The sequence below is a fragment of the Seriola lalandi genome, unplaced genomic scaffold (assembly GCF_002814215.2).
Source record: "Seriola lalandi dorsalis isolate HSWRI2012SDOR001 ecotype SW California unplaced genomic scaffold, Sedor1 jcf7180002054614, whole genome shotgun sequence".
Taxonomy (NCBI): domain Eukaryota; kingdom Metazoa; phylum Chordata; class Actinopteri; order Carangiformes; family Carangidae; genus Seriola; species Seriola lalandi.
This window is the reverse complement of record NW_019525167.1, coordinates 821,033-848,929: the sequence shown is the minus strand read 5'-3', so window position 1 is coordinate 848,929 and position 27,897 is coordinate 821,033. Positions and strand designations below refer to the sequence as shown.

At 40.8% G+C, this 27,897-nt stretch overlaps 3 protein-coding genes across 4 annotated transcripts; all 3 read right to left on the bottom strand.

Annotated features, from left to right (window-relative positions):
• Positions 1-295: 295 nt before the first annotated feature.
• Positions 296-2,094, bottom strand: LOC111665088 (uncharacterized). The gene is made up of 2 exons (XM_087177614.1): positions 1,988-2,094; positions 296-1,185 (listed from the first exon to the last, which is right to left on the bottom strand). Exon 2 carries the CDS (start codon positions 1,180-1,182, stop codon positions 400-402), a length of 783 nt encoding a protein of 260 aa, XP_087033740.1. The 5' UTR covers positions 1,183-1,185; positions 1,988-2,094; the 3' UTR covers positions 296-399.
• Positions 2,095-3,216: 1,122 nt separating this feature from the next.
• LOC111665078 (ceramide kinase-like) lies at positions 3,217-19,856 on the bottom strand. Of its 2 annotated transcripts, XM_087177607.1 has the most exons (14): positions 19,530-19,856; positions 16,413-16,451; positions 13,439-13,579; positions 13,062-13,184; positions 12,744-12,869; positions 12,594-12,660; positions 12,185-12,330; positions 10,991-11,065; positions 10,655-10,807; positions 10,347-10,452; positions 9,638-9,717; positions 9,164-9,369; positions 8,507-8,730; positions 3,217-8,401 (listed from the first exon to the last, which is right to left on the bottom strand). In XM_087177607.1, exons 1-14 carry the CDS (start codon positions 19,663-19,665, stop codon positions 8,314-8,316), a joined length of 1,710 nt encoding a protein of 569 aa, XP_087033733.1. In that variant the 5' UTR covers positions 19,666-19,856; the 3' UTR covers positions 3,217-8,313. The 2 variants fall into 2 exon arrangements, with proteins under 2 accessions (XP_087033733.1, XP_023275721.1); XM_023419953.2 differs by lacking the exon at positions 16,413-16,451.
• Positions 19,857-22,626: 2,770 nt separating this feature from the next.
• LOC111665086 (zona pellucida sperm-binding protein 3-like) lies at positions 22,627-27,067 on the bottom strand. The gene is made up of 9 exons (XM_023419964.2): positions 26,922-27,067; positions 25,939-26,246; positions 25,096-25,214; positions 24,849-24,952; positions 24,468-24,645; positions 24,249-24,366; positions 24,086-24,168; positions 23,613-23,701; positions 22,627-22,747 (listed from the first exon to the last, which is right to left on the bottom strand). Exons 1-9 carry the CDS (start codon positions 27,046-27,048, stop codon positions 22,677-22,679), a joined length of 1,197 nt encoding a protein of 398 aa, XP_023275732.1. The 5' UTR covers positions 27,049-27,067; the 3' UTR covers positions 22,627-22,676.
• Positions 27,068-27,897: the final 830 nt, after the last annotated feature.

Genomic DNA, 27,897 nt, shown 5'->3' with positions numbered 1-27,897 from the left:
GGCTGCAGATGATCATGCTACACTGCTTGGCCAATCAGCGTTGCGGGGAATTTAGTGCGCGCTCAGTAGTCAACGTGTGACTGTCGTTGTAGTACGTCGTGTGATTTCTTTAATATTTTATCCATACTAACTATGTCGAACTGGTCTCTCAAAGGCAACAGCAGAAGTCACACTGATTTGCAGGTATATAATTTGTTGTGAGTTTATGCATTGTGTTGGTTTTGTTCTTTGAACAAGGTGATGTTCATGCACGGCTCATTTTGTGTACCAGTAAAAAACATATCTATGTCTTGAATTTGAAAAAAATCATATTTTATTTTTCACTAAAGAGGGGTTCGGTGAATGCGCATATGAAACTGGTGGGGTTCGGTACCTCCAACAAGGTTAAGAACCACTGTGCTAGACCCTCATTAGCTCTGCTTCGTCCAGCAGCTTCTTCATCTCTTTACCGAGTGTCTCCTTCAGTTGAGCCATAGAGAGCAGCTCCACCTCCATCTTCCTCTGCTTCAACTCAGAGATTTCTTCTTCCAGCACTTCGATGAAGCTTTCAGCCTGTGTCTCTGTTGCTCTTCTCTTCTCCTCGATCGTCTGGATTAGTTTGGCCTCGCTTCTCTCAATAGACTCCTTCAGAGCGGTGAAGACCTCAACAGCGTCTGCTATTTCTCCATCTGCAACTTCGTTACTGAGCTCCACCGAGTGTTTGATCAAATTAAGCTTCAGTTGATTCTTCTGGATCATCTGCTGAAGTTCAACCCCAAAGTTGTGTCTTAATTGTTCAAAACCCACCTGCAGAATGCAGGCACACACCAGGCTGAACACCAGGCCGCCGAACACCAGGCCGCCGAACACCAGGGCCTTCTGTTCGATGTCTGTGCAGACATGACAGCGAATGTTTGGCTGGGATCTGCTCCTGCTGTTGCTGCGGTTGGTTTTCTGTTGAGCTGACGGTCTGAACTGTACGACCACCTCAGAGATCAAAGTATTGACCCGCAGCTCAGGTCTCGGGGAGAAAACCTTGACACAGTTGGGACACTTGCAACTGATATTAATATTCCAGTTTTCAGTGATGCATTTCTTACAGAAGTTGTGTCCACATGGTAAGGTGACTGGATCAATGAACACATCCAGACAGATGGAGCACAGAAAGTGATCCTCAGTCAGCAGACAGCTGGCAGTAGACATGATCTACACAGTTAAAACAAAGATTAAGTGTGAGAAGACAAAACTGCATTTAAATAACCTTTCATTATTTGTTTAAAATTAAAACTATGATTACCCTATGATGCAGATACATTGCACTGAAACATAATCTCAGATTTCTGGTCCAACATGTGCATGATGGGTTCACGGCCCACATCTGGCCCCTTTACCTCCACATCTGGACAGATTCTGGCTGTTATCCTCTGGTATTGACTGACAGCTGGAAGATTTTCTGTTTGTGCACCTGAATTGGTCCAGATGTGGAAGTAACATCTAACAATCATGCTGTATATGGGCCACAGAACCAGGCGTATACTGGAAGTATGGGCCAGATGAGGAAGGACTGACTGACAACATTGTGAATAAGGAGCTACTTTAATTCTATATTATTTGGAAATCAATGTTTGGCTATATCACCTGTAAACAAACCCTCAAGTTTTGTATTCTTTTATAATGACATTTTTAATTTACATAATGACGTATATTTCTATGCTTCATCTTTTCAGTCAGCAGCTCATCTGTTTTCACAATCTTTAGGTCAAAGACGGCAAAAAATGTGAAAAATAAGAACCATGACCTTAATATTCAAATAAACAATATTATAATTCCTACACTATCTTATGAAAGTTTTGGGTGTGTATCTGTGAGCTTTTTCAAATATGTGCCATGCACCTTTTTCCACACATTTCCTCATTCAACATTGACACTGCTTCAATTGCTTTTCAAGGGAAAACAGGGAAACTGGCAGTAAATGTAATAAAAAGAGCCTTAACTTAGCTGTACTCACCAGTGTTTGGCAGAGACTGTGTCGATGAAAGAAAAGTTGAGAAACCTCAAGTTCAGTTTTTCTTCAGAGAGAATCAGTCAGACCCGTCTGCTGCTCTGCTGGTGCTCTGTCTAACTTTCAGTTTCATTTATTGAATATTGTTGCTCCTCATACCTGAAGCTGTGTGGGTGAGGCTTTTCAGGGCTGGACTTTATTATAGTGCCAGAGTGCAAGTGACACAAGACTAACTAAATCTAAGTCAGTCTGAACTCTAACCCGATTAAATCGTGTTGGGCCTTTAGGTAATAATTTTGAAAATCAATTTATGATTTAAGCTTTTTTTTTTTTTAAACTAAAAATGCAAAAAAAAAAAAACCCTAAACAAAACAAACAAACAAACAAAACAAGTCCTCCAACATAAACAGCCATACAGGTTCCATGTGAACCTTGGTTGACTGTACGGAGAACGGCGTGCCGATCGTAGCCATGGTTACGATGGCTTGGTTAGGTTTAGATTCAGATTGCCAGATTGTGAATTGGGTTAAAATAAGTACTTCCTCAACATTATGTGACCTTGTTGTCATGGTTACAATAATACCAACGTGGTTAACTTTGTTTGATGCTCATGGATAATAGAAAACAACACAAACTGCTGGTTTCACATGGGAATCGAACTCTAATCTACTGCATCATATTCTTGTCTTTTTATACTGCATCACTGTACTTCTCCCTTTGCTCCTGTCATAATTACGATGACCAATAGATGTCGCCTAGCAACAAAACGTAATTATGGGTTTTTTTTACCTGCTGCAAAAACGACCTATAGGTCTCTCTTTTTTTTTTTTTTTTTTAACAGGCGTCTCCTTTCCTTCCATTTTTTATTGACTGAAAAATCGATCAGTTATTCCAAGAAAGGAATTGACAGATGTATTGATAAGTAAATAATTGTTGGTTGCAGCCAGACAGTACTTCTGTGATGGAATAATTCGACCTTGCCTGAGGTTTTGTGTGTTAATTACTTGGAAAGACTTGGAACTTTACAGCAAATGAAGTAAATATAAACTAAAACAGTCAAAGTTGATATTTTACCTCAGTGGTGCACTGGTTCAAAATGTAAAGGGAATTGAAATTTCTAGCGAGCTAAGTTAGCTAGCTTAATTAGCTTATTAGCAACAGTGCTTACAATTACAGATCATCCTCTCACCAGTTATCGTCTGACATCAACAATGAAATTATTATTAACACGGAAGAAGGGTTGAATATGTTTTTAATTCCTGATAATGAAACAGCTACAGCAGAAGGTAAAGATCAGATACAGCTCAGAATACAGCTAGAGGTCGACTGATTAAATCAAAAGCAATTTTCAGTGTCAGGTTAAACTACAGTGTTGAAAATAAAAATGTTGCATGTCTACAGGAGAGGCTTTACATTGGGAGCAACTAATGCTACATTCATTCATTCATTCACTCATTCATTTCCTCAGTAAAAAGTCAAGAAAGAGGTTAAAGAAACACCTTGGACTCTGAGGATGAAAGGTGACGTTTGAGTTCTCTTGATCAGACAATCAGAAAAAATAAATTTAAAGATTAATCAGTACTAAAAATAACATGTTGTTAGCAAAACAACACACAACACTAGAGACGTTCTCATGATTTGGTGACATCTGTAAATCCATAATCTATGTTTTCATATATTTAACTCTCTTAAAAAAGGTCCCAGTCATGTCAGCATTTATCATCAATATTTCATTATTAAATCAGTACATTTTGATGTTTTCTCTACAATCGATTCACTAGTGAACTGAATTTATAGGAAACCTTTGCATAGACTGCGTTCAACTTGTCTTAACATTTTGCAGGCCATGACACTAATTATAGGTTCCCTTCAATGGCTGTGTTAAGTTATTGTCTGGTTAGCAATACACATAGCGTGCTAGCTGTTAACTGGTGGTTTTTGATGCTTGTGTAGTTCTTTAACTTTTATAATACCCAGGACAGTAGCTGTTGGTAAATAAAGCTTACTATTTAACGTCCTCTGTTGTTATAAAACAAATATGTCGAATAAACTGTGAATTTATTGTTCTGTTAACAACATAGCTAACTAGCTTGCTAACCTAAAAATGTTGTCCTCCTCTTTTTGAATATGTTTTATTGAATTAAATAATTCACAATCCTGAGGCAAAGATGCTAACAGGGAGTTAGCTGTAAGCTAGCCACATACAGCAGTTCACTGACTAGCCTTGTGAAACATCACCTAGCATCTGGTACTGCCTTTTTCATTAAGACGCAAAGATGAATTTTAGCTAGTAGACAATTAAAATAGTTTGGCTACTACCTGTTAGCAGCTAGCTAGATGGACTATTACAGCTGACCAGGCCCAGCACGTTCCCGGCTAAAGCGCATGTTAGCGTTAGCTCACCAGCTACAGTAACTAGCCAAGTATTTACTACTTCTCCAAGCTTACAGCACCGACTATTTCACAAAAAACATGCAAATTAATTTACCAGTGTCTGGTTTGATGCTAAATTGGACAGTAAATCTATGATAGTACTAAAGCACAAAGATGTTTAATTAATGATTTCAGCCAGGCTACATGTAAATAATTTTATATCCTCTCCTAATTAAAAATCCACTTCAGTCATCTGCCATCAGTCGACCTCTGTGTACACACATTTGGTTTGTTGTTTGGGTTTTTACAGCAAACATCCAGACTCTGATTGTGCATCCATACATAATATTAAGACATAAATCAACATGAGACAGGAAGCTGAGCTAAAGGTCTTCACAGATCCACTCGGTAACTTCTAACCAAGGCTCTAAGACCTAAGGCTAACCAGGTTTGTGAGAGTCCTGCTGTATTATTGTATTCCTGTTAGCGGAAGATCGTGCTGCTGCCACTGCTGGTGCTCACTCTGTTTCCTTCTGGTCAGATCCACCACATTTTGAATCCGGTCTAAATATCTTCAGGTCTATTTCAGACCAGTTCTGTCTGTCCTCAAGTTCCTTTTGGATCAGATCGGTTTTTCCTTAAAAATTAGTGTATGTTTTCCATGGGTCTGCTTGGAGTGGGTCCAACGTGTTGGACTCGTGAAGACCTGCAGACTGAGCTACAACATCACAGATAAACAGCTACATCGTGAAACCCCGGCTGGTATTTGGTCAGATTAAAATCAGGAGAAAGCTGAAAGGTGATTGATCGGTGGTTTGGAGCACCGTGAGCTGCTACTGGTTCCCTCCTCCGTCAGTTTGAGTCCAGCTCGACGTCAGCAGGGAGGAAACAGAACTGCTTGTCAACAAACAAACAAAGAAAGAAAACAAACAAACAAACAAACAGCATCTACAGCCTGACAGTCCAGTGCTGATAGTCTATTTCCTGTCTGATTTGTCTCTGGGTCCAGAATATGGAAACCATCGTGTCTCCTGGAAGCTGCAATGTTTGCAAATGATATCCTGAAGAAAATGTAACTTCACTGTGAATGTGATTGGGTAAAGAAAATGGAAAAACTAGGAGAACATGAATCTAAAAGTAGAATATCATCATGGACACAATGAGCAGCGGCAGCACAGTGAGTTGACATCAGGCTACAACACGCCGAGGTTTCCAGTCAGAACATTTAAAAACTAGTGTTTAAAACATGAGAAAGACTTCAGTGAATATCAACACTGGACTTTACAGAGAACTACCCAAAATCAATACCATGAACCTTCCACTAATATAATAAAATTCATAACTCTATTTTTTTCTTTTTTACATCTATATAAGTGAAACAATCTTAATTTCTAACAAGCAACAAGCAGAAAATAAATGTGAACTATGTGGCCAAAAGTATGTGGATAGCTGTGTTCATATTGTTAATTACAGTGGTTCCCAACCTTTTTTGGCTTTGTCAACTTGTGACCCTTCACACAGGTTGAATATTTCTATTGACTGAGCAGATTATTCTGTTAGAATTATTGCAACATAAACTTATCCAACAAGACCTCAAGGTTGGCAACCGCTGCTTTAGTGTTCTTGTGGTCTGTGCGTATTTATCCTGGCTTGTGGGCCTTATTATTAGTGAATGGAAATCTTAAAGCTACAGCACACAATTATATTCTAGACAAAAGTGTTTTTCTAACTTTAGTTTTCAACAGTGTTTGTTCCCTTGGTTTTGTGGTTGGATCTCACTGATGCGTTTTGTGGCTGAATGGGACGTGACACCAGAAGAGTGGAGGTTGTTATGGCAGCTGATTAATTCCTAAGCTTTTGTGTCAAAGGATAGATTTTAAAATCCCACTACACTAAATGGTCTTGGGTCTAAACACATTTCTGATCTACTTGTACAATGTGAAATATTTCCTCTGAGATCTGCTGAAATTGTTCGCTCATTTGAATCAGGGCTTAAAGTATTACTATTTGTTGCAGCTTACCAATAAATCCCTAACATGTGCATTTTCTTGTTTTTAATGTCTTTTATCACTGCAGCACTTCTTTTAAAATCGCGTGACATCTTCAAATATTTTTGTTTATTCAAATGCTTTATTAATGCTCTATTTCATTGTAAAGCACTTTGAATTGCCTCTGAATGGTGCTATGTAAATAAACTTGCCTTGCCTCGCTGTCCACATACTTTTGGCCGTGTAGTGTATCTCGTTGTGAGGTACGTAACAACCATCCAAATACATATTTTTGAACTTTGAAAGGTAGAAAAAAAAAATAAAGTTCTGAAGCCATTTGTTTGCTGAAACATGTTAGTGCCTGTTGAATTGTTATCCTTGATTTGTGGAAGGTTCAGATGATTATCTCGAGGTTTTATGAGACAAAATTAACTGGACGGATCATCACATTACACTGAGAGTAAACTGAAGCTACAGCTCATTTTGAAGACAGAATATCTGCACAGTTTAAGTGTTAAAGCAGTAACTCTTAAGACCATTTCCTTTACGCCGACTGAGTTCAATTGCATATCGAGGAGAAATGGAGGATTAAAAACATTCATGTGTTTGCTGTTCGGCTTATTCAGCCACGACCAGCTTGACTGACACAACTTTTTCTTGACTAAAATTAAAATTTGAGATTTTTCTTTTTTTTTCCTTCTAAATTGCTGGGAATTAGTATAAGTAAAAATACAAATTCATAGCTACGATTGAAGCTCAGGTCTTCCTGAGGAACGATGAGAACACGGAGACAGCACTAATGGATGTGTTTGAGAAGCAGAACGTAACAGAAACACTCAGACAGCTGAAGAACAAAGACGGTGACTGTTACAGGAAAATTCAGCGGTTGAAAATAAATCACCTGTCAGCATTAAGTTTCCTTTCCAAGTACTGACCATGTGCAAGAGATTTACCTTCTACATGAACCCCTCGTGATCACATGACTGACCCTGGGAATGACTGGAGGGTGTCTGGCATCCTTAAAACATGTAACAGATAATTCCATTTTTTTTTTTTAATATTTAAAATAATTAAAACTATTTAAAAAGTGCAACAAGCTAAGATTTATGTAGTAGTTTCTAATCTACTTATATGCTGAATAAATGCAGTTGATACCACTTTACATCTGACTGACAGCAGCCTGGTCAAGACAGAAGACTGTAACAGGTCAGACTCGTGGCCGAGACAGAAACAAGTCCAAACACCCGTTACACCACGACCGGACTGAGTCAGGACACACACTCGTTACAAGTCTCAGCGTCAACATTCACAAGATCCAGACGAGTCCGAGTCAGAACAAATCCAGGTCAAAACACCCACAAGACTCAAGAGTCCAGACACATATGAGACCAAAACAAGTCTGTCTCATTACAAGCCCGAATTAAAAACCCCACAACACTCAGACAAGTCCGAGTCCAGACAGCTACCAGGCCGAGACGAGTCTGAGTCCGGACAGATCAGAGTCCAAACTGCCACAATATGAGTTCTAGTCAAAACACCAACACAGCCATGCAATGAGTCCATGTTGCTTTGACCTTTCCCCCCCCCACACGTTACATCACTGCTACATGCAACATTTGTTACGTCAAGATCATCAAGTCATACGGAGAAAAAAAATCACTGTGATTGAGAGCAGGTCTCAGTTTCAGGATTGGACTTCGATATTAAAACAAATCAGGTGCCAGACACCGAGCGACCATCAGCTGTTCACACCAAAACACCCCCAGCGTCACTCACTCACAACAAATCCAAAATCTGAGGGTGAATCTTTTTTCGCGTCTATAGATTTGTGATTGTTTCTTAAATACATTTAAAGCTGTTCATGGTGATTTAAAGAAACTTTTAAACCCAGGAAGTAAAACGATGTCGAGTGTCCTGTCCTGTCGTAGGCAGCGGCTCCAGTGTCGGACAGGGAATAATGGGGACGCGGGTCTATATTGCACAGGGGTTGGCGAGATCCTCGAACACCGCCGGTTCTTCGATCCCTCTCGCAAACAGCTTGATCAGCTGGCAGTGCACTCTGGAGGGAAAACAGAGAAGAGAGTGTCTTTGTAAGAGGAAGATCCACAGTGGGTTAAAATATTTGAAAATGGCAAAGTAAGAAAATCCCGGAGGGTCGCGGTACCTGACATCGATGGCGGTGTGGGTCAGGATCTCGCCGTCGCAGTTCCAGCAGCTGTAGGCGGGGGCGCAGCCGCAAGCCGGGTGGTCTCGGCAGATCTGGCTGAAGATCTGGCGTTTGCTCGCGTTCCCCAGCAGGTCCAGCTCCAGGTCAGAGTCGCTCTGGCAGTGACGCGGCGTGAAGCGGAAACGCCGCACCCGGTGGACCTCAACAAAGGTCAGGTCGAACTGTGTGTGAAAGGAGGGAAGGAGACAGTGAGCGAGGTCCTGAGGAAACAGGTGAGACTATACCAGGTGTTGGGATTTGGATCGATCAAAGAAACATAACTCCATTATGTGGAGAGAGCATAAACTAGAATCCTGACTGTACAGCTGCAGTGATTAGTTGATTAATTAATTAGTGTTTTCATAGTTGATTAACTCTTTTAATCACTGTTCATGCAGAAATCAGGCATCAATCAATGAGAATATCTTTGGGTTTCAACTGTTATCTGATAAAACGAGAAATGAAAAGTATAACAGGCATGTTTGATTACATTCTGACAGTTTATGGACAAAACCAGTAACTGATTAGTTGAAGAAATAATCGGTAGATTATCACCAATGAAAATAATAATTTGTTGCCGCCCTGACTGATTGATTGTCGTGCTCTGAGTCGTACCTGGTCGTCTTTGCTGGTGTGTCGGAGCAGGTGTCTGAGGAAATCGAAGCGGGAACATTTTCGGACCAGGATGAGGTCGGTGGTGCCGTCGGCCAGGTGAGCGGCAGGTGAGAGGCCTTTGGGACTGCGAGGACAAGCACAACTCATACTGGCAGCGTTTATAGCCAGGAACTTCCCTCGGATCGTCCTCCACTCGCCGTCACTCTCTGGAACAAACCCCCCCAAAAACAAAGATTTGACCCGTCAGGTGTACACTGATAAGCACATTCAGTAGGTGAGCAACGAGAGACAAGAAATCCATCTTTATTTGATCACACAACTTACTAAATAAAAATCATTTCCCTGGAAATTATTTCCAAATACAGTATAAATATATTTTAAATTGCAACAAGATGTGATGCAGCAGTTTCTCTCCACGTCCAGTATTTATCACCAACTCAAAGACAGTGGAGTTGAGGGATCTGTTGAACTCACCTCTGTCTGATGTTTCATCCATCTCGTACTTCTCAGATCTCTCGGTTAGCAGTTTCCCGTTGTGCTGACAAACCACACAGCTGGAGAGCAACGAAAAACCAAACTGTTATAGCTGCTAAATGCAGCCGTTGCACACCTGAGTCAAATCCTCATCTGAACTGCTAAACTAAACTGTTAGCAAACTTTAACAGAACTATTTTAGCTGCTATACAGATCAAGTAGCTAACCAGAACTGAAGTGTTTGTGTTGGTTTCTCAATTAAACTGTTAAATTACCAGAACCACAGTTTTAGCTGCTAAACTAAAACATTAGCTAACCGGGAACCAAACAGGTTTTTGCGGCTAAACTGAACCACATTATTTTAACTGCTAAACTGAAGCATTAGCATATTGTGACTGAACTATTTTAATGGAACTGCTAGCAAACCTAAATGTTTTAGCAGCTAAACTGAAATCGAGCTAACTTGAACCCAACTGCTTTGCTGCTAAACTAAACGGATAATTAACCTGAACAGAATTTCGTGGTAACTAAACTCAAGTTACATAACTGGAGCAAACCAGTGTTAGCGAACCTGAACTGGACTAATATGACATCAGCACGAGTCGTGACTTCAATCATGAGCTGGCAAAGTACAGATCAAACATATTGATTGTCAGAGGATGTTTATTTTTATTTTTAAAACACTTAAGTCACTTCTTCTCTCTCTCACCCTGATCGACACCTGGCGGCGTCTCGCGGCGTTCCTATGATGCCCCTGGCCGGCAGGTAGGACACGGTTCCTTCGTAATAGTGATGAGTCAGGAACATTTTCAGACCTGCAGGATGAAACCAGCTCACACCTTAATGAATGGGATCCTCAGTACACATCTGTTCGTCCAGGTATAGCAGCTACCTCACTGTCCTGAAACGTGTTTGTAATCTCACATGCTTGTTGTTTTTTTATGCTTTAACTAATATCACAGGTTTCCCCTCAAACCCGTGACGCTCTCAACACTTCACATATGTCACATCTCTGACCTGAGAGGTCGTATCTGGCCGGTCCCATCCATCGCTTCCTCTCACTGTCAGTTAGCACGTCGCCGTAGAAACCGTATCCCAGTAGGGAGACGGAGTATCGCAGGAAGGCGTTGTTGTGGTGAACCGAGCACACGTCCATCGGCTGAGAGTCTCCTGAACACACACATCAACACACCAACATGGAGTGCAGGTATAACAACAGGTGTTCATAAAATGCTGTTAAATTTCATCCCCTGCAGGACAAAAATCATCCTCTGAATTCTGATCATTTGAGACTTTATTCACACGTTTGCCCACGTATAACATGTTAAATAACCTGTGCTGAATGTGACTGACCCACTATGATGTGCAGCGCAGAGGTCACGGGGTCGTTGGTGCCCACAGTGGCGAAGCAGATACAGTCTGTTGAACCTGAAACAAACAGATTGCCCGTCAGAGGAAACGATAGGAGTTAAAATGGAGAATTATGTGCATGAATCATCTGAATGCTGATCAGTTTCAACTTTCTAATCACTTTTCCATTCATTCAGGATCAGAAAATCAATCCTCAAGCTGCTTTCAAAGAACCAGATTAGCTGGAGAAGATTTGACGAGATTATTTTAGCCTGATAACAGAATTTGTTGAACCGCATTTGAAAAACAGCGCCCTGGATGTTGTCATTGACAACCACTTTCTCATTACAACAACACTCACTCACACCTGCAACAATCACAGCAGCCATTAATTAACCAGGTGAGCTGCTCTCTCCTCTGCTGCTGCAGAGAGAGTTAATGTCTCCCTCACGACTGTGTTTATTTATAGAACGCTTTAGGCAGAACAACAGAAAACAGGAAGGACGCAAACAAACTGCGGAATGAGGCCACAGTCAGTATCTGCATTTAAATCAGATGAACAGAGAATCAAGTGTGTTTCAAACGTCTGTAGTGTCTTTATCTGTGAATACATGGAGACCGTTTTATTACTAGAAGTATTTATATGTTTTTAAAAACTGAATTATTTATATTTTCAATCATTTACATCAGAATACATCGACTTTCAATGATAAAAAACACATTTTTTTACAACCTTGAACTGATTATTACTAAAGATCAAATCTTTACCGGCGTTTTGTTACATCTTTCTTGTATTTTCCAGTTTTATACTTTGTTAAATTGACAAAATGAGGAGCAGGACTTAAAGATGAATTTATGCTGAAAAGTAATTACCGTGCATGCTGGGTAAGACAAATATCATTGCGTCGAAAAGTCGTCAAAAATTAACCCAAAAGTAAGCTGGACTCCAGAGGGTTAAACTGTGGGTAACCACAGCAACACATATGATGCTACAGGCTACCTAACTTCACTCAAGGATCCCAGGAGCCTCCTCACTGACCTCTGCAACCTCTTCAAAGACCCTCAAAGATCCTTTAAACCCCCGCTACCACATCCTCTAGGACCTCTACCACCTGCTCAAGGCGGCTGCGGCCTCGACACGTTGTTGGTACACTGAAGTGAGGCGGAGCTAGCAGGAGTGATATCTGTGTTTCTGACCTGCAGGAATGATTCCGATCCGAAGCGAACAGGTCTGCAGCGTTTCATCCGGACAGTTTGGATCTACGGCGCCGTCGATCTGCGTCCTCCAGATCAGCCCGTGGATGATCTCGCTGAACATGCCGTCCCCTCCGACGCACACCACGCTGAACCGGGGTCAGAGGTCAAACTTGAAACGTTAGCAGGAGCTTACACAAGTGAAGCAAAACTAATCATCAGTGTAAATGCAAATCTGTATATTGATATCTTATGTGAAGCACTTTGGTCCCTGAACGTGGCTCTAATTTTAGCTGCTGCAGAGACATGATAAGATTCTTTAAATTATTTTCCAGGAAAACTTATTTAAAAAGGTTTTTCCAGGTTTTTCCAGGATGCATGAGAAACCTGAATTAATATTTACGAAACTCACCCGTCATACTTCTTCAGCTCCGCCTCCGTCCTCAGGTGATCCCTCGCATGATTGGCGTACTCCGTCACTACGACAACAAACGCACAAATACAACATGTTTAGATGTATAACCCCTGACACAGGAAGTCATATATGTAATGGAGGACGTACCGATGACGTCCGTGGAGACGCCGGCCGCAGCGAACAGCGGGGCGACCTTCTGCTCGTAGATGCGTTTGCCCTGTCGCTTCCCGCCGTACGGGTTGATGTAGATCAGCAGGTGTTTGGGTCTATTGGCTGTAAACAACAACAACAACAACAACAACAACAACAACATTACTGACAGTTCCTAGAAACAGATACAAAGTGGTTGGTCTCCTCTGCTGCAACTGGACAGCTGTTGTTATTTACAATGAATATCAGCATGTGTGTGAACGCACCGTCAGTCAGTGTGTGTTAGTGTCAGTGTGTGTTGGTGTGATGTCATACCGACAGCGGCGAGTTGCTCTCTGATGCTGCTGGCCCAGTGTTGACGCAGCGCCCCCTCTGGACACGTGAAGGTGACCTCAGCACACCGCCAGCGGTGCTGCCGACACCTCTCCACGTACAACACTGAAACACACACACACACACACACACACACACACACACACACACACACACACACACACACACAAAATTATCTATGATTCATGATGTCACAAATTTCAGATCATATTATTTTTTAATGATAAAAACATTTAATCTGTGACTCAATGGAAAGCTTTTACTGTGAAGGACTACAGGAAGTGCACATTTATATTTTCTCATGTTACCTCATTCAGTGTGTTTCCAGGTGTATTTACTGTATTCTCAGGTGTGTTTACCTGTGAAGGCCTGCCTGCAGTCCTTTCCTTCAGTCTCTTTGATCTTTTTCCAGCTGCCATCGTCTCTTCGTCTGCTGATGTTCTCCTCGTCTTCCTCTCTGACAGAGATGATCTCTGACACAGACACACTGTGATGCACACCTGAACACACACACACACACACACACACACACACACACAGAGTTTGTTACCTTTATAATCAAACAGCCGCCTCTTGCACGTCAGATTTCAGGTTCCTCTCTCAACAACATGTAAACTGTCACTTTCAGTTTCAGGTTTGAGGGTCGACTGTGACCAAAATAAAATCACTTACAAGCCTCATGAAAAAACAAAAAGATGTTGATAGGTGTTAATAACAGATGACTCACATCTGTGCCGTATGTTCACAGATGTTTGAATGAACTTGTTATATAATGCTGACCCCGAGGCTGCGGGAGGGAAACCGACGCATGGATCAACTTTCTGGAGTGAAATCCTGCTGCTGTTTCCACGGAGACAAACCACCGGAGGCCAAAGTGAGAGGCACGAGACGTGACGAGGAAACTCGAACTGAGACGCTGCGACGACATCAGTCACCGAGGAGTCTGAGCTACTGACACGCTCCATCTCCGGTGGTATCAGTCCGACAGACGTTTCCTGCCAGACGTAGGCTGCACTGACTTATAAACATCATCGTCTGGACGCTTAAAATATAAATATGTTTCTTAAACTTAAACGATTCTTGTGTCTGTTGAGGACACTGAGATCTTCATTCACATGCTGCACATTGAAGCAGACGCCACAGACACAACAGTTCTACTTAGTTAAATAAACAACAACAGATTATGATTTGTTTGTTTATTTTATCATTTATTTGCAACTGGACTGGTACTGGGCTGTTGCTAAGCAACACATAAACAGTTCCCTGACCTGCGCGGTGCACACTAGCTTGGTCTGCACGTTATCTCAGGTGTGCGCTGAAGCATCCAGGCTTCACCCTCCTCTGACGAACACACGTCATTTAATTCTAATGTTATTTTTGGAAATATTTTCATCTTTGCAAAGTTTGTTACAATCTAAGACAGATAACGACCGTTGGTGTAACGCTAATTAACGGTTAAGCGGAGTGATACATGTAGTTAAAAGTCCCAGTGCTGTTATACTCTACATCAGCACTGATGGGATGACGCTCGTCCAATCAAATTACTTGGTCGTTGCACCATCTGATCCTCTGCGCTACTGAACTTTATATGTTCTTTTTAACATGCATGTACGTATCTTTTGCACATAGCTTCAACTGCCTGCTCCACCTCAACCCTGTGCACCATCTTCTTATTTATTTTATTCTTTATTATTTTTTACATCACATCTTCTTGCGGGCCTCTGCAAAGATATCCCTGATATTTATTTTACTGTATTCCCCTTCTTTGTATATATTGCTATTATTTGCATGAAGTCATTTAAATTCTTTAAAGTTTAAACTCACAACTTTTCTCACAAAAGCCCAGAGAAACACAATTTCATGTCATTATATGTAAAATGTGACAAGTTGATCTTACTTACTTACTGCCTTGAAAAAACTAAGTAAATATAACTATTAGTTTTTAAGTGGAGACTTTATATTGACTTGTTAAGTTTACTTAAAATTAGCAACAAGAAGAAACCATTCTGTAATTTTTATTTATAAAAACTGCCTCAGTATCACATTTAAAACCACAGTGGACGACAAACCTGCAGTTTTTCATGTGTCAGCAGAGAAGATTTTTATCTCTCACACAATAAAATGGCGTCTTTAAATGTTCAAACCTGAGCAGTAACTTTTCCTGTGATTTGGGGCGAAGACCAGTGTAACATTTATTTTCTTTTGTTGTATTTAATGCAAAAATCATGAACTCCATTCATGTTGCAAGTGACGATTATTTTTTTCATATTTGATTAATCTGCTAATTATTTTCTCCACTCAATAACAGTTTAGTCTGTAAATCATTAGAAAACAATGATAAATGATCATCAAGATATTCAGCTCACAATTTTAAGGAAAGGAAAATTAGATGCTGGAACAAGAACATTATTAATCCATTAGTCAATAACTCAACAAGAAATTAAATGACAACTATTTTGATAATTGATTATTTGTTTCAGTCTCTTTCTCGCTGCTGTCTGCGGGTCGAAGTAGGAGTTCAAAATGTTCAACTGTTCCTTTAAAAGAAGGTTTGATCCAACAGGATTTCACTGAAAGCAGCAGCAGCACATTAATCTACAAACCAGTTGAGCAGTTACTAAAACTGTTCGGCCAAACTACAGAGCAAACCCTGAACCCGGGGCAGCGAGGAGGGAAACAAAAACTAAAACTGAGTTTTATTCCAAAATGTGATTTTTTCAGAATCTTCAGATCAAGACGAACTTGTGGAACTGAAAGTATTGATAGTTGGTTTGACAGTCATCTAGAAGTCACGCCAGCTTCTTCTTTGTGGTTTTAACATCCAGTTTTTAGAGTATTGACTGACACAATTTTCATATTTTGGAACAAAACTGTTGGTTAAGTCTGGGAGGCAACGCTGTCTCCTAAAACTCAGGTTTCTATAAATCCAAACTGTAACAGAAAATCTGTTTTGTAGGAAACGTAATTGTGACTGGATTATATTTTCTATTAGCGTAATCAGGACCCATATCTGTTTGTTGTTTTATTTATAAGGCTCTGCTGCAAAGAACTGCCTTGTTACCACCTCCTACCCCCACTGATAATTAATGTAGAGCTTCATTCATAAATAAAAGTTGCCTCTGATTCAGATTACGTTTCCAACAAAACCTCTTGGCTGTGGCAGTTCAGTTGTATAGAAACGTTAATGTCTATATACAGGAGACGGTGCTGCTGGCAGCTCTCACCCAGAGTTCATAGTTCAGCAAAACACAGACACATGTTCTAACAACAGCAGCACAATCACTAAACCTGCAGGCGACCCGCCGCACTGCAGCCTGGGAAAACGTCTCCTACCTGAGTGAGGTCGACGGGGGAACGAAGGAACACAAAACCCTGAGGGGGAGAACCACACGGTTACCAGGCAACCAAGAGACTGTTAGAACAGGTGGGGAAACCAGCTGTGGTGAACCGTCACTGTTTTATAACATCCCTCCCCTGTGTGAAGCCCCCAGACCATCAGGTTGCAGCTGAAGGTTAAGTTAAGTTAAAGGCTTAATTAGGGCTTATATACTAAATATCTTTTCACTGTCTATGGTGGAAAATAACGAAATACATTTACTCTAATTTGTAATATTGCAAAATTTTTGAGATACATGTACTTTTACACATCCATTTTCTGCCGTTATAAACTTCCAATCCACTTCTTTTTACTCGACTTTTCAGATTTTAATTTTTTAATCTTTTTTTTCATAAAAGATTAAACCAATGGTTCCAAACTTATGTACAGTAAGTGTGGCCTCTTGTCATCGTTTCATAAGGTTTTAGGCCCAAAAAAGATTTTCACAACAAAAGTCAGAAACCAAATTCGTGAAGTAGAACTTTGTATTTTCTTCTTTCCTCTCCCATAAATCATCTCGGGACCCCTCAGATTTATCTTGTGACCCGTTGGAGGGGCCCGATCCCAACGTTGGGAACCACCGGACTAAAGTAATGAACTGTAAATGAAGTGGTGAACACTGGCTCCACCTCGAGCAGCTCCAACAGTCAAATGCCGTTTACACACAAATGCATCAATATAGAATATTTAATTATATCTTATGTATCAGTTATCTGTTCTCTTTGCTTTTAAATGTATTGATTTTATTGATTCTGTTTTTTTTCTTTATAGTTTTTGAAAGGTGCTCTATAAATATTATTATTATTAATTATTTTGCACAACAAGTACTTCTAATACATAATACATTTCGCTGCTAATACTTATGTACTTTGACTTGTTTTGCTAGTTTTACTTAATTAAATAATCGGAGTACTTCTTCCACCACTGTTACCGTGTACTTCTACAGCAGCAGCAGGTCAGATATTAAAGATTCATGTCTGAAACACAGTCACAACAAACACACACTGCTGTCCGTTTCAGGTTTTACACACCCGGCAGCTACTGTAATGTCTGACGTCGCCGTGGCAACGGAATCACAAAGCTAAGCGGATGACGAACAGCTGGACTGTGATCAGCTGGAACACCGACTCGGACGAGACGGTCTGGTTCGTGTCCTCAAAACAACGCCAGGTGAAAACTGTCCCTGCTGAGTCATCAGTGAAAAAGACAAGGTCAAAGGTCAGAGCCTCTGAGCATGTGAAAGGGAAGGACAGAAGTTAACCACAACTGCCAAGGTGCATTTCAGTAAGAAACATCCAATCACAGGGCTTCAAATTCCATCGTTTCAACAGAGTGTAAATCTTTGATGGAACTCGTGTAAAATAGGGTCGATGTCTGATTCTGGATCAGTTTGGGACGAGCTGCAGGTCACAGTGAAGCTGCCTCAGTCTGATCTCAAACCTTCTTCCTCTGCTGCTTTAAATATTCAAATAGTCAGTTCCCCTGCCACAGCTCAGCGCTCACCTGTCTGACTGAGGACACACCTGGAGATGGATGGACCATTTCATTATATTTGTGGGAACAAATTATGTGGCGACCATCACTACAATTAAATATAATACACTCTTTCACTCTTTCTATCTAGGTTAACACAGGTGGTAATGCGTATCAGCACACACCTGTTGCTCAGCTCTGTGTTTGTACAGGTAGCTATATTTGATCTGCAGAGAAAGTCTAATTTCCCTTAGACTCCTATCTTTGACTCGTATCTAATAAACTGGTGGAGCGGTGTATTTCCTGTACCACAAGACATTTAAGCGTTTGATAGTAGTGGAGTAAAAACGTGCAAATGTAATAAAACTACTGCCAGTAAAAAACCTCAAACTCGTTCTTACACCTTCATTAGCTGATTTTCTTTTGGCCACTTGGGGGCGGCAGAAACAAGCTGTGAACGCAACACAAACATTTTTCTCTCTTATTTTAGATTTTTTAACGATAATTAACATTTACTTAAACGTAAAAGTATCTGTTTGATTTGATTAATTAGTCATTCTTCTTTGTTTACTGGTTTTCTGACACCTGCCAGGCCGTCAATATAACCAAGAGTTTGTTCTTTATGTCTTGCCTTGTAAGATAAAGTTTAAAATAAAATAAAAATAAATAAAAACACACTGCCATATAATCAGCTTTTAAAAGTACATATAGAGAACAGCAGATATCGTCATCCCACTGGAGTCATGTTTGTGTGATAAAGTCCAATACTCACTCTCATTTTAGCTCTGTTTTAGTGACTCCAGAGAAAAACATTGTGCATTTTAGCTGCTAAACTTTCCATTTTCTTCACCAGTAAGTCTTTAACTCTGTCAGGCCGTGGACAGGGGGTTTACTAGAGCTTTGTTTTCACTGAGAACAGCTGCTGGAAATGAGGTTGTGAGAGCGCTGAGAGCCAGAAACCTCCACAGAGCTGCACAGTTTCACACACAGGTCCTCATTTGTTTCCTGATTAATATAAAAACAATGATTATATCCCTTCAAAGTAAAATACTGAAGTAAATGTCGTTATTTTCCACCACTGACTTCTCCACAGAAACAGGATAAACCATGAAAATCAGTAACTTCCTTCAAATCATGAATGCTCTCAGAGAAAAGGGTGAGAATTAAAACAAAGGAAGCCTCATATCTGGGATTGTAAATTAAATTTAACACCTTTAAATAACATTAACTATATCTTCTTTAAATAGGGAACTGGATTCAAGGCTTTCTCAGACTTCTCCCTGAGGGTTGGTTTGTTGTTCCTGCCCCTGCCTGCAGCCTCTGAGTGACCTCCACAGATTGTGTGTCACTGACTGGATATGGTGCGTTTAGGTAACCGGACACCTCATGTCTCATTTATTGCCACAGTCCAGACCTCATTATGTTCCGTTAATGTTAAACTAAGCTTCAAACACTGTCTCTAAAAGTCCAACATGTCCCATCTGTGTCCTCTCTGCCCTTTGTTTATCACACAGGATGTGTTCAAGGCCGACGGACAGACAGACAAGAGGGGATAAAGACACACAGACTCGGGACAGACACACATATTATTCGGGTCTTACTGGGTCTGAACGGGTGGTACACCGGGCTGGAGGTCCGTCTCTTCCAGGTGAGCACGGACCGGGTCAGGCTCACGTCGTACGCGGTGTTTCTGACGCGGAGCTCCGACAACAGCAGCAGCCTGCCCGACCTCTCCATCTGCGTCTGTCCGTCCTGCCCCGTCCTTCAGCCGGCTGAGGAGGCAGCAGCAGCCCGCGGTCGGTTACCTCCGGCAGGGCATGTTCTCTCCGTGAGTCCGCGGAGGCTCCGAACCCCGAAAATAAACACCTATTATCCGGCGGTGGTCCCAGGAGAGCGTGTCCGTGTAGCGGTCCTCAGATCGGGATGGTTTTTTTCTGACAGATAGCGGTTTCTTACCGGAAGTAGGAGGAGCCAGGTGGTGCGTTCGGGTGCTACCAGAAAACTCGGATTTTTATATTTTCCTAATTCAACTTTGGTATTTAAACTTTTTGGTGTGATATTAATACCTTCATTGACTGACAGTGGTGGAAAGTAACTAAATACCTGCTCAAGCACTATACTTAAAAACAATTACCCAAATATAATTACATTTTTAATTATTTATGAGTAGATGAGTCTATTTTATGCTATTTTATACTTCTTACTCCATTAACTTTCTATGGTAAATATAGTTAAAATTAAAAATTAAAAAATTATAATATACAGTGCAACACCCAGACTCAAAGAGGTAAGAATATCCAAATTTTTAACAGAGAGAGAATAAAATAAAAACTACTAATATTATATATATAGAACTGAAGGAAGTTATTTTGATTATTGTTGCCGAACTCTGAAAAAATTATTATTATCACTAACCTTTGGAACCTGCTGTCAGTTATATTTATAAGAAGAACAATGGTGAATTGCAGCAAACTGTCCTCAAAAAGATTATGAAAGAATGAAACATTTCTGTGACCATGAATATTAATGTTGACAGGCTTTGTACTGGCCAATTACAAATTGTCAGAATAATCATCGGTATGAAATATTTACTCTTTGTAAACATTTTATTATCAAACTTGATAACATAACAAAATGTGACAATTATCTACCTCTTTTCGTCTTCCGGTGTTAATCATATATTCCAACATTTAATGATGCACTTTAAAGCATCACAAATCTGTTGCGTGTGACCTCAACACGTCATCACGTCCTCACATCCATGAGTTATTCTGAACGTTGTCTTAAAGACGTCAATAAAAGTTGAAAAAGCAGAAGGAAATAAAATCTGCCAGTTCAGTTTTTTTCATCACTTTTTAAAAGATTATTTTTTACTTTTGTGAAATCTTCAAATATCCAGCAATAATTTACATTAACAATGTATTATATCTATAATGTATAAATATATAAACACGGATGAAATAAAAGGACATTTGCTGAAATGGAAACAACAAAAAACAAAACAAAAATGAAGTGGAAATGAATAAAAGCATCGATAAAGATAATATAAATCTGTGGTGAAATGTGCTAATGTTGAACAGCTGTCACTTTAAATTGTGTTGTATCAGGACATATAAAGAAAAAGAGAAAACATTTATGTGACTTTTAGAAGCAGCGATAACGTGAAGCTTGTTGTGACCATCAGGGTAGTTTTTAAAGACATTTCATTTGATTTAATTCCTTTATTTTCCAGGATGTTTCTTTGACTGGAAACTTAGTTCCTGGTTCTTCAGGATGTGATGTGTCTGCCAGCTCTTCTCATTTAATTTCTTTCCAAAAAGCCCCCCAAAAACCCAGGATGCTGTATTCAGGGACAGCAGGGGGAGCTGCTGCTGCACACACTGCTCTGTGTGTGTGTGGATATTCAGCTTCTATTCATTTTTGTTTGATTTTCAAACTGTTTTAATCTCAGCTCAAACAGGAGGGAGAGGAAAATCTGAATGAAGGTTTATATGAATCAAGGTTTGACATAGTATATATATATATATATATATATATATATATATCTCTATATGAAAAGTAAAACTTTTGACATTCTGCCTGTTTGTCTGTGGTCTGTCCGTCCTTGTACTGATGAAACTGGATCTGCTTCTGATGGATGATCAGGTTTCTAAACAGAAGAGTTGAGGTTGATATGATACAGAGGATGATGTGGAAGCGATGAGGATTCTGGTGTTTTATTGTGGCGGGGTGTTTGATGACAGGAAATCAGAGAGCAAGTCAAAAGCTCTGAGCTATCAGTCAGTTAATAATCAGGATTATCAGAGACCAGGACCAAGTGTACTACTGACAGCAGATGTTCCTGACAGGTGTCAGTCTCACCTGAACTTCAGACAGACTCATCCATCAAAAAGAAAAACTGAGGAGACCAGAAACCTGAACACCACAGAGTTAAGACGATGTGGAAGTGTTGATGTTGGTTTGATACAGAAACAGCTGATAAACCTGTGGTTCACCTGTCAACCTTCTACCTTTGAGGATCTGAATCTGATCCAGATCATGGACCTACATACTGAAGGTCAAAAAGGCATCAAATTAAAGTCAAGTTCATATTATTTTGTCCAAAACCAGACTTGTAAAAAACTGAAAGTTATCTTGGCTCTTTGGATAATGTTTAAGTGTTAAATTTAGTAAAAGTAATGGATAAATAAAGAAAATAAAATCATATCTGTGCTCCGATTGCAGAGACTTTTATTTTGAAGACTGTCGAGTTTGACCCTGTGACCTCTCAGTTTGAGGTCGTCCCGTCCTCCCCTGAGAGACGGAGAGCAGAGACGGATGAGCCTGACAGGAAGCTCCTCTCCGGCCCGTGATGGATGCCGCTGCCTCCCGACTCTCAGGCCACGGCGGCTCGATGGCGAGGAGGAGGAGGAGGAGGGTGGTGGTGTAGGTCAGGGTTATATATAGGAAACAGTCATGTGTATGATGCATGGTGACACGGCCTCTCCAGCAGTGTCCACTCAGGTGTTATCATGCAAAATGGACGATGGTGGAGGTGCAGAGCAGATGTCCCTGCACAGCGATCTGAGAACAAGTGTTGGGTCAGTCTCTAGAATCAACACAGTAACGGGTTGAATGACTTCAGTAAGTTAAACACCACATCAATAACATCATGGAAACTCTTTCAAGATTTCACCATAACAAAAACACATGCACCAGTTTCTCATTAGAACACAAGAGCTTTAATCTCATTCTCTTCATTCAGTTATTTATTTTTTTTGTAGAGGTCTCTCCTTCACCGTGATTGGCCCGACCGTCGTTTCCTGTTCCCACCGGGAACCTGAAACACAATCACACCAACAGCTTTACAGCAGGTTCCTGTTGATTTGTGCCTTTTAAAAAGAAAAACTCTCAAGTCAATTAGAATTACCCTGATTAATATTCATCCACTAATAATCTTAATGTAAAATAAAAAAGTAAAACAACACATGCATACACCATTTCATACACAAAAACAGGTATTTATAGAAGAATGAATGTGACTTCAGATGTAACCTTGTAGTAAAGCTGCTGAATTGTCACTTTCAAATTTGTAGTTATTTATTGGTATTTTTTTCCCCACAAGTGTCCTTCACATGTAAAGATGGAGCCACAGGAAATGTATGTAGCTAGGCGACAACAGGAGGCAGTAAGAGTCGTCACAGAAACTTCCTGTTAGATCTGATCCTCAGAAAATGTTCAGACTATTCAGCTTGAACTTATTCTCCAGTTGTTTTAATGACATTCTGTATTAGAGGGTCGGCTACTAAAATATTTTTATAGGCGATGGACAGAAGTGATTACTGTCCCTTTAAATCTTACATGAATTAACTGAAAACATTAAATACACAGGAAAGACAAAACAAGACGATAGTTGACATTACCAACTGTCAGGGCTTCACATCTGCACAGTGTTATTTATATTCATATCCCACTTACTAAAGTTTGTCTGACATTAAATAAATAATATTGATATTGTAGACTAGAGCTGCCACAGTCTGAGAACCATCTGTACTATTAGCTGACCCTCTGACGTAAGTCACCATGCAACAGCTTTATTAGTGCAAAATCCAACTAACGAAAATAAATCTCTCCACAATTAAGACAAAAAAGGTTTCTATAAAAATGTCATGTTGATCCAACCAGCCACGCACACACCCACTTACCTGTCCCGGTCAGGTGACTCTGGCTTCCTGTCCCACAGTCTGTGTCGCAGCAGGAACAGGCCTGATGGCTGCCACTGACCTCCATCCACCTGTCAATCAAAAGCTCTTATTCCTCTTCCAGTACAGCTGTTTAAGATTGTGTCTCATCACATCAGGAGATTTTTTATATCCATCACCTCAGCAACACATTTTTATTAACTTTTTTCTGATGGTTGTTTAATAATTTTAGAGTTTGTGTCAATTATTCATTAGAAAAACTTTAAACATATTCAGCAAAGTCTCTTCATGGAAATGGAAAATAATATTTCTGACTCTGCAATTTAATTGTCTTGTAAGCTTTTCCACTTAAGACTTTCCCTTTGCTTTGTCTTATTTCAGAACCAAATCACAATGTCAGTTAATCATTTAAAGAAGTATTTGTAGTGTTTGCAGCAGAGAGGATGATGGGAACTGAAGTGTTGGTGGCGTCTCACCCGTTGGAGAATGAACAGGCCTTGTTGGTGACGTCAACAGCTGCAGTAGCTGCTGTGGCTCTGAGGCTGCAGGTGATGTAGATCTGAAGAGACAAAGAGGCTTTAAATCAAAGTTTGATGTTGAAATAATGAAAGTTCAAAGTGCAGAGTGTTTGAGTCGCACCACGCCGCTTTCATCCTGCTGGAACCTGAACGCCTCCACCTTGAACTGCAGCGTGTCGTCCTGAGACCGAGGCAGGAAACGAGAGCTGGAGCCCGTCAGCTGACTGTCAAACAGACACCTGAACGCAACACAGAACACTTGTCAGACAGAGGCGCCTGAACACAACACAAGGGATCATAAGGAGTTTGAAACTAAAAATCACCAGCACAGTGAACTGACCCGTTGTTTCCCATGAAGACGTATCGAGGGACGGTGTCGATGTTTGGGACCACGGTGGCCACACAGCTGTCCACCGTCACCCTGAGAGGGGCGTGATGAAACTGTTTGACCGACACTTCAAACTTCATCATGTCTCCCAGCAGGAACTGGGTGGAAGGACGAGGGAACTGCCAGTCGTCTGAGAGACAGAAACGCACTCGTCAGGACATTTAACCTTTAATTTAGAGGTAATCAAAGAGGATTTCTACCATCAGACAAACTGAAAAACACTGTGGCTCTTTAGTACAGAGACAGACTGATTGATTTTTTAAGTCAAGTCTTTTAGCATTAGTCTCAATCATTGCAAGGATCACTAATGTTCAATACAGAACAAGCACCCACCAGTCATGAGTCTGAGGGAGAAGTCCAGATTCTCCTCTGAAACTTTGGTGTCACTGAACGGAATCCAGGTCGGCTTCAACAATGCACTGCTCACATCGTGCTTCCTAAAAGAGACAATAAAAAAACAAACAAAACACCTTTAATGTTTCCCCAATAGCAGAAGCCAAAACGTCAGGAAACATTTAAACAAAGCAGACAGTGAAATGACTGAAGACTAAAAAAAACAGGTTGAGTGGTCGAGTCTGACCTCAAGTAGTGACACTCGATGCGGACAGAGACTTCTCTGGTCCTGACGATGGAACTGTCTCCCAGAGGACTCGGGGTGTAGATCAGCATGAAGACGTAGACGAACGAGTCCTCGGACATCTGAAAACAGACAGGAAGTAACAGGCAGGACGACACATAATCAACCTCCATATTTTGGACACGGAAATTAACCAGCTAACGGTCAAGTGTCTCCAAGAATCCAGAGAGAATTGTTTCCGACCTCCAGCCTCATTTAGCTCCTGGTTTTGGCGTCACAGCACCTTTACCGTCTGGTTATTATGACCCATTTTGTTGCTAGGCGATACCTAGTGGTCGTAGTAATTATGATAAGAACGAAGGGAAAAGTGTCGGTGACGTAGTATAAAGAGAGACCAGGAGAGCACTGTTCGATTCCCACGTGAAAGTAGCTTTTTACATTTGTTATCTGTGACCAAAGTGAGCCACGTTGTTATTACTGTAACCATGACAACAAAAGATCGTCTAATGTTGAGGAAGTACTTATCTTAACGACAAATCACGATCTTTTCCTAAACCTAACCAAGCCATGACTGGTATTATAGTAACCACGGCGACGCTCCTGAGGGTCGTATCAGAGGGTTGGAACAAACGACCCGTGTGGTCGTTCAGGTCGGAGGAGTTGCTGAGCTCTCGCCAACCACTGTTACACTTACAACCTACACAAACATGAGATTTATGCTTTGTGTCAAAAATCTGTAAACTTGGAGTCTCAGGTCAGTTACTGGAAGATTAGATCCATCTGAACCTAAACAAAACGTCATGTTTTTGGCGCGACAAGATGGACGCCCCAGAGTGTCGTCCTCACCAGCAGCTGGCTGCCGCATCCGTGCAGCTCCGACTCAAAGACCAGGACCTGAGTTTCAGGATCCTCTCCTGTGGCAGGACACCCTCCCAGCGTCACGTCCGCAGACAGGACAGGTTTACCGATCCCCAGCAGGTCTTTGTTGGCCTCCACCCGGACAGAGCTCTCCCCGCAGACGGCGCCGACACTGGCGGCCGCCGGCGGAGCTTTCAGCTCAAAATCCGGAGGATAGTGAGGCTCCTCCTCAGCCGGCGGCTCCGGATACCTCCATGTTAAAGGTTGGTGGAATGACTGCTTCTCCTGTTGGACGGCTGAGGGTGACATTATCCATCAGTCTGATTTGTTTTGTTCCTTTCATGTGAAATTTCAATATTTCAATCCTGTCAGCTTCATTTTGTGATTAGGAAAATAGTTTTTTTTTTTTTTTTAAATCATCTTTTGTTCTCTTTTCCTTATGAGTTCTCCTTCACGTCTTTTCTTGACCTCATGTTTTTCATTTAAGGTCAAGGAAAAGTGGTGAGGAAAGATTTTAAAAAATAAAATAAATATATATTTTTTTAACTGCAACACCATGTTTGTTCATCTGACAGACAGGTCACAGACCATAATTCATTTAGAGAGGTTGAAGAAAATAAAACATTTTACCTATCAATTGTAATGGAGCAGAAGTATAAAGTAACCCAATGGAAGGCCAGAAAGCTGAACTTTTCTTTGTGACTTTGGTTCTGACTCATGAATTGAGGCTGAAGAAACCATTTAAAAAGTTTTCTTGTCCCTTCAGGTGAATAATCTCTGATCTGCTGCTGAACGTTTCTAAAGAGACAAACATTCAGTTTAAAGCTTAAACTCAAATATTAACACCTGACTTATTAATGAGCATGTCACTCTTGATCTTTATCACTGAACCAGGAACTTTAAAGAGTTCAGGTGTCAATGTTTCCACTGATCATTGTTGTATTGATCCCTGTGATGTGGATCAGTTCTACCTGCTGGCTCCTGGACTTCAGGTGGATCTGGTCTCTGGTCCGCAGACTGAATCCTCCAGTTTAAGTCAGACTGAGCTGCTGCTGCTAAAGCGCCACAGAACAGACAGAAGAGTGATCTCATCGACATTGTGTTAGCGTGTTCACTGTTTCCTCTGTTTGAAACACACTCACCTGGGCAGCAGGTAGTTTTGTAGAGCTGGAGTTTGGCTCCGCCTGCCGTCTGATTGACCTCCAGCTGTGCCTCGTTCACCTGCTCCAACCTGCTGACACTCACCTGAGCTTCACTCACACACAACTTTAGTTTAGTTTAGTATTCAACACATATTGGGATAAAATATGAACCAGCAAACAGTATTTAAAATTATTTAAATTGGTGGAGCTTCATCAATTACTTGATTAATCAATTAGTCAATCAAGTGATGCAATAACAGACCTACACAAAGCAGGTGACAACAGGTGGTGCTACATGATGGTGAACGTCCTCTTCAATCTGTCTCCACTTTCCACTAAAATATATGGTGTGTGTGTGTGTGTGTGTGTGTGTGTGTGTATGTATGTGTGTGTGTGGGTGTGTGTGTGTGGGTGTGTGTGTGTGGGTGTGTGTGTTGGACTAATTAAGGTCCTGATGGAGTTCATCCTGTTAAAATTGTTTATGAATCATTAGAGGCAGAAAAACGTGCTGTGTCCTCCATATAAATAATTAGTCCAACCAAGGTCACACACACACACACACACACACACACACACACACACACACACACACAATGGTTTCCAACAACAGTGGTGACGGAGGTCCTGAGAGAGAAAAGAAGACGAGGAAAACAAGGAGGAGGAAGAAAATGAAGAGAGAACACAGACACAACAATCTATAATCTATAATCAATATTTTCCCATAGTTAAATGTATATGATCTATTTTATGGACAGGAACATAAGAGTCTCTCACTTTATGTGTGTGTGTGTGTGTGTGTGTGTGT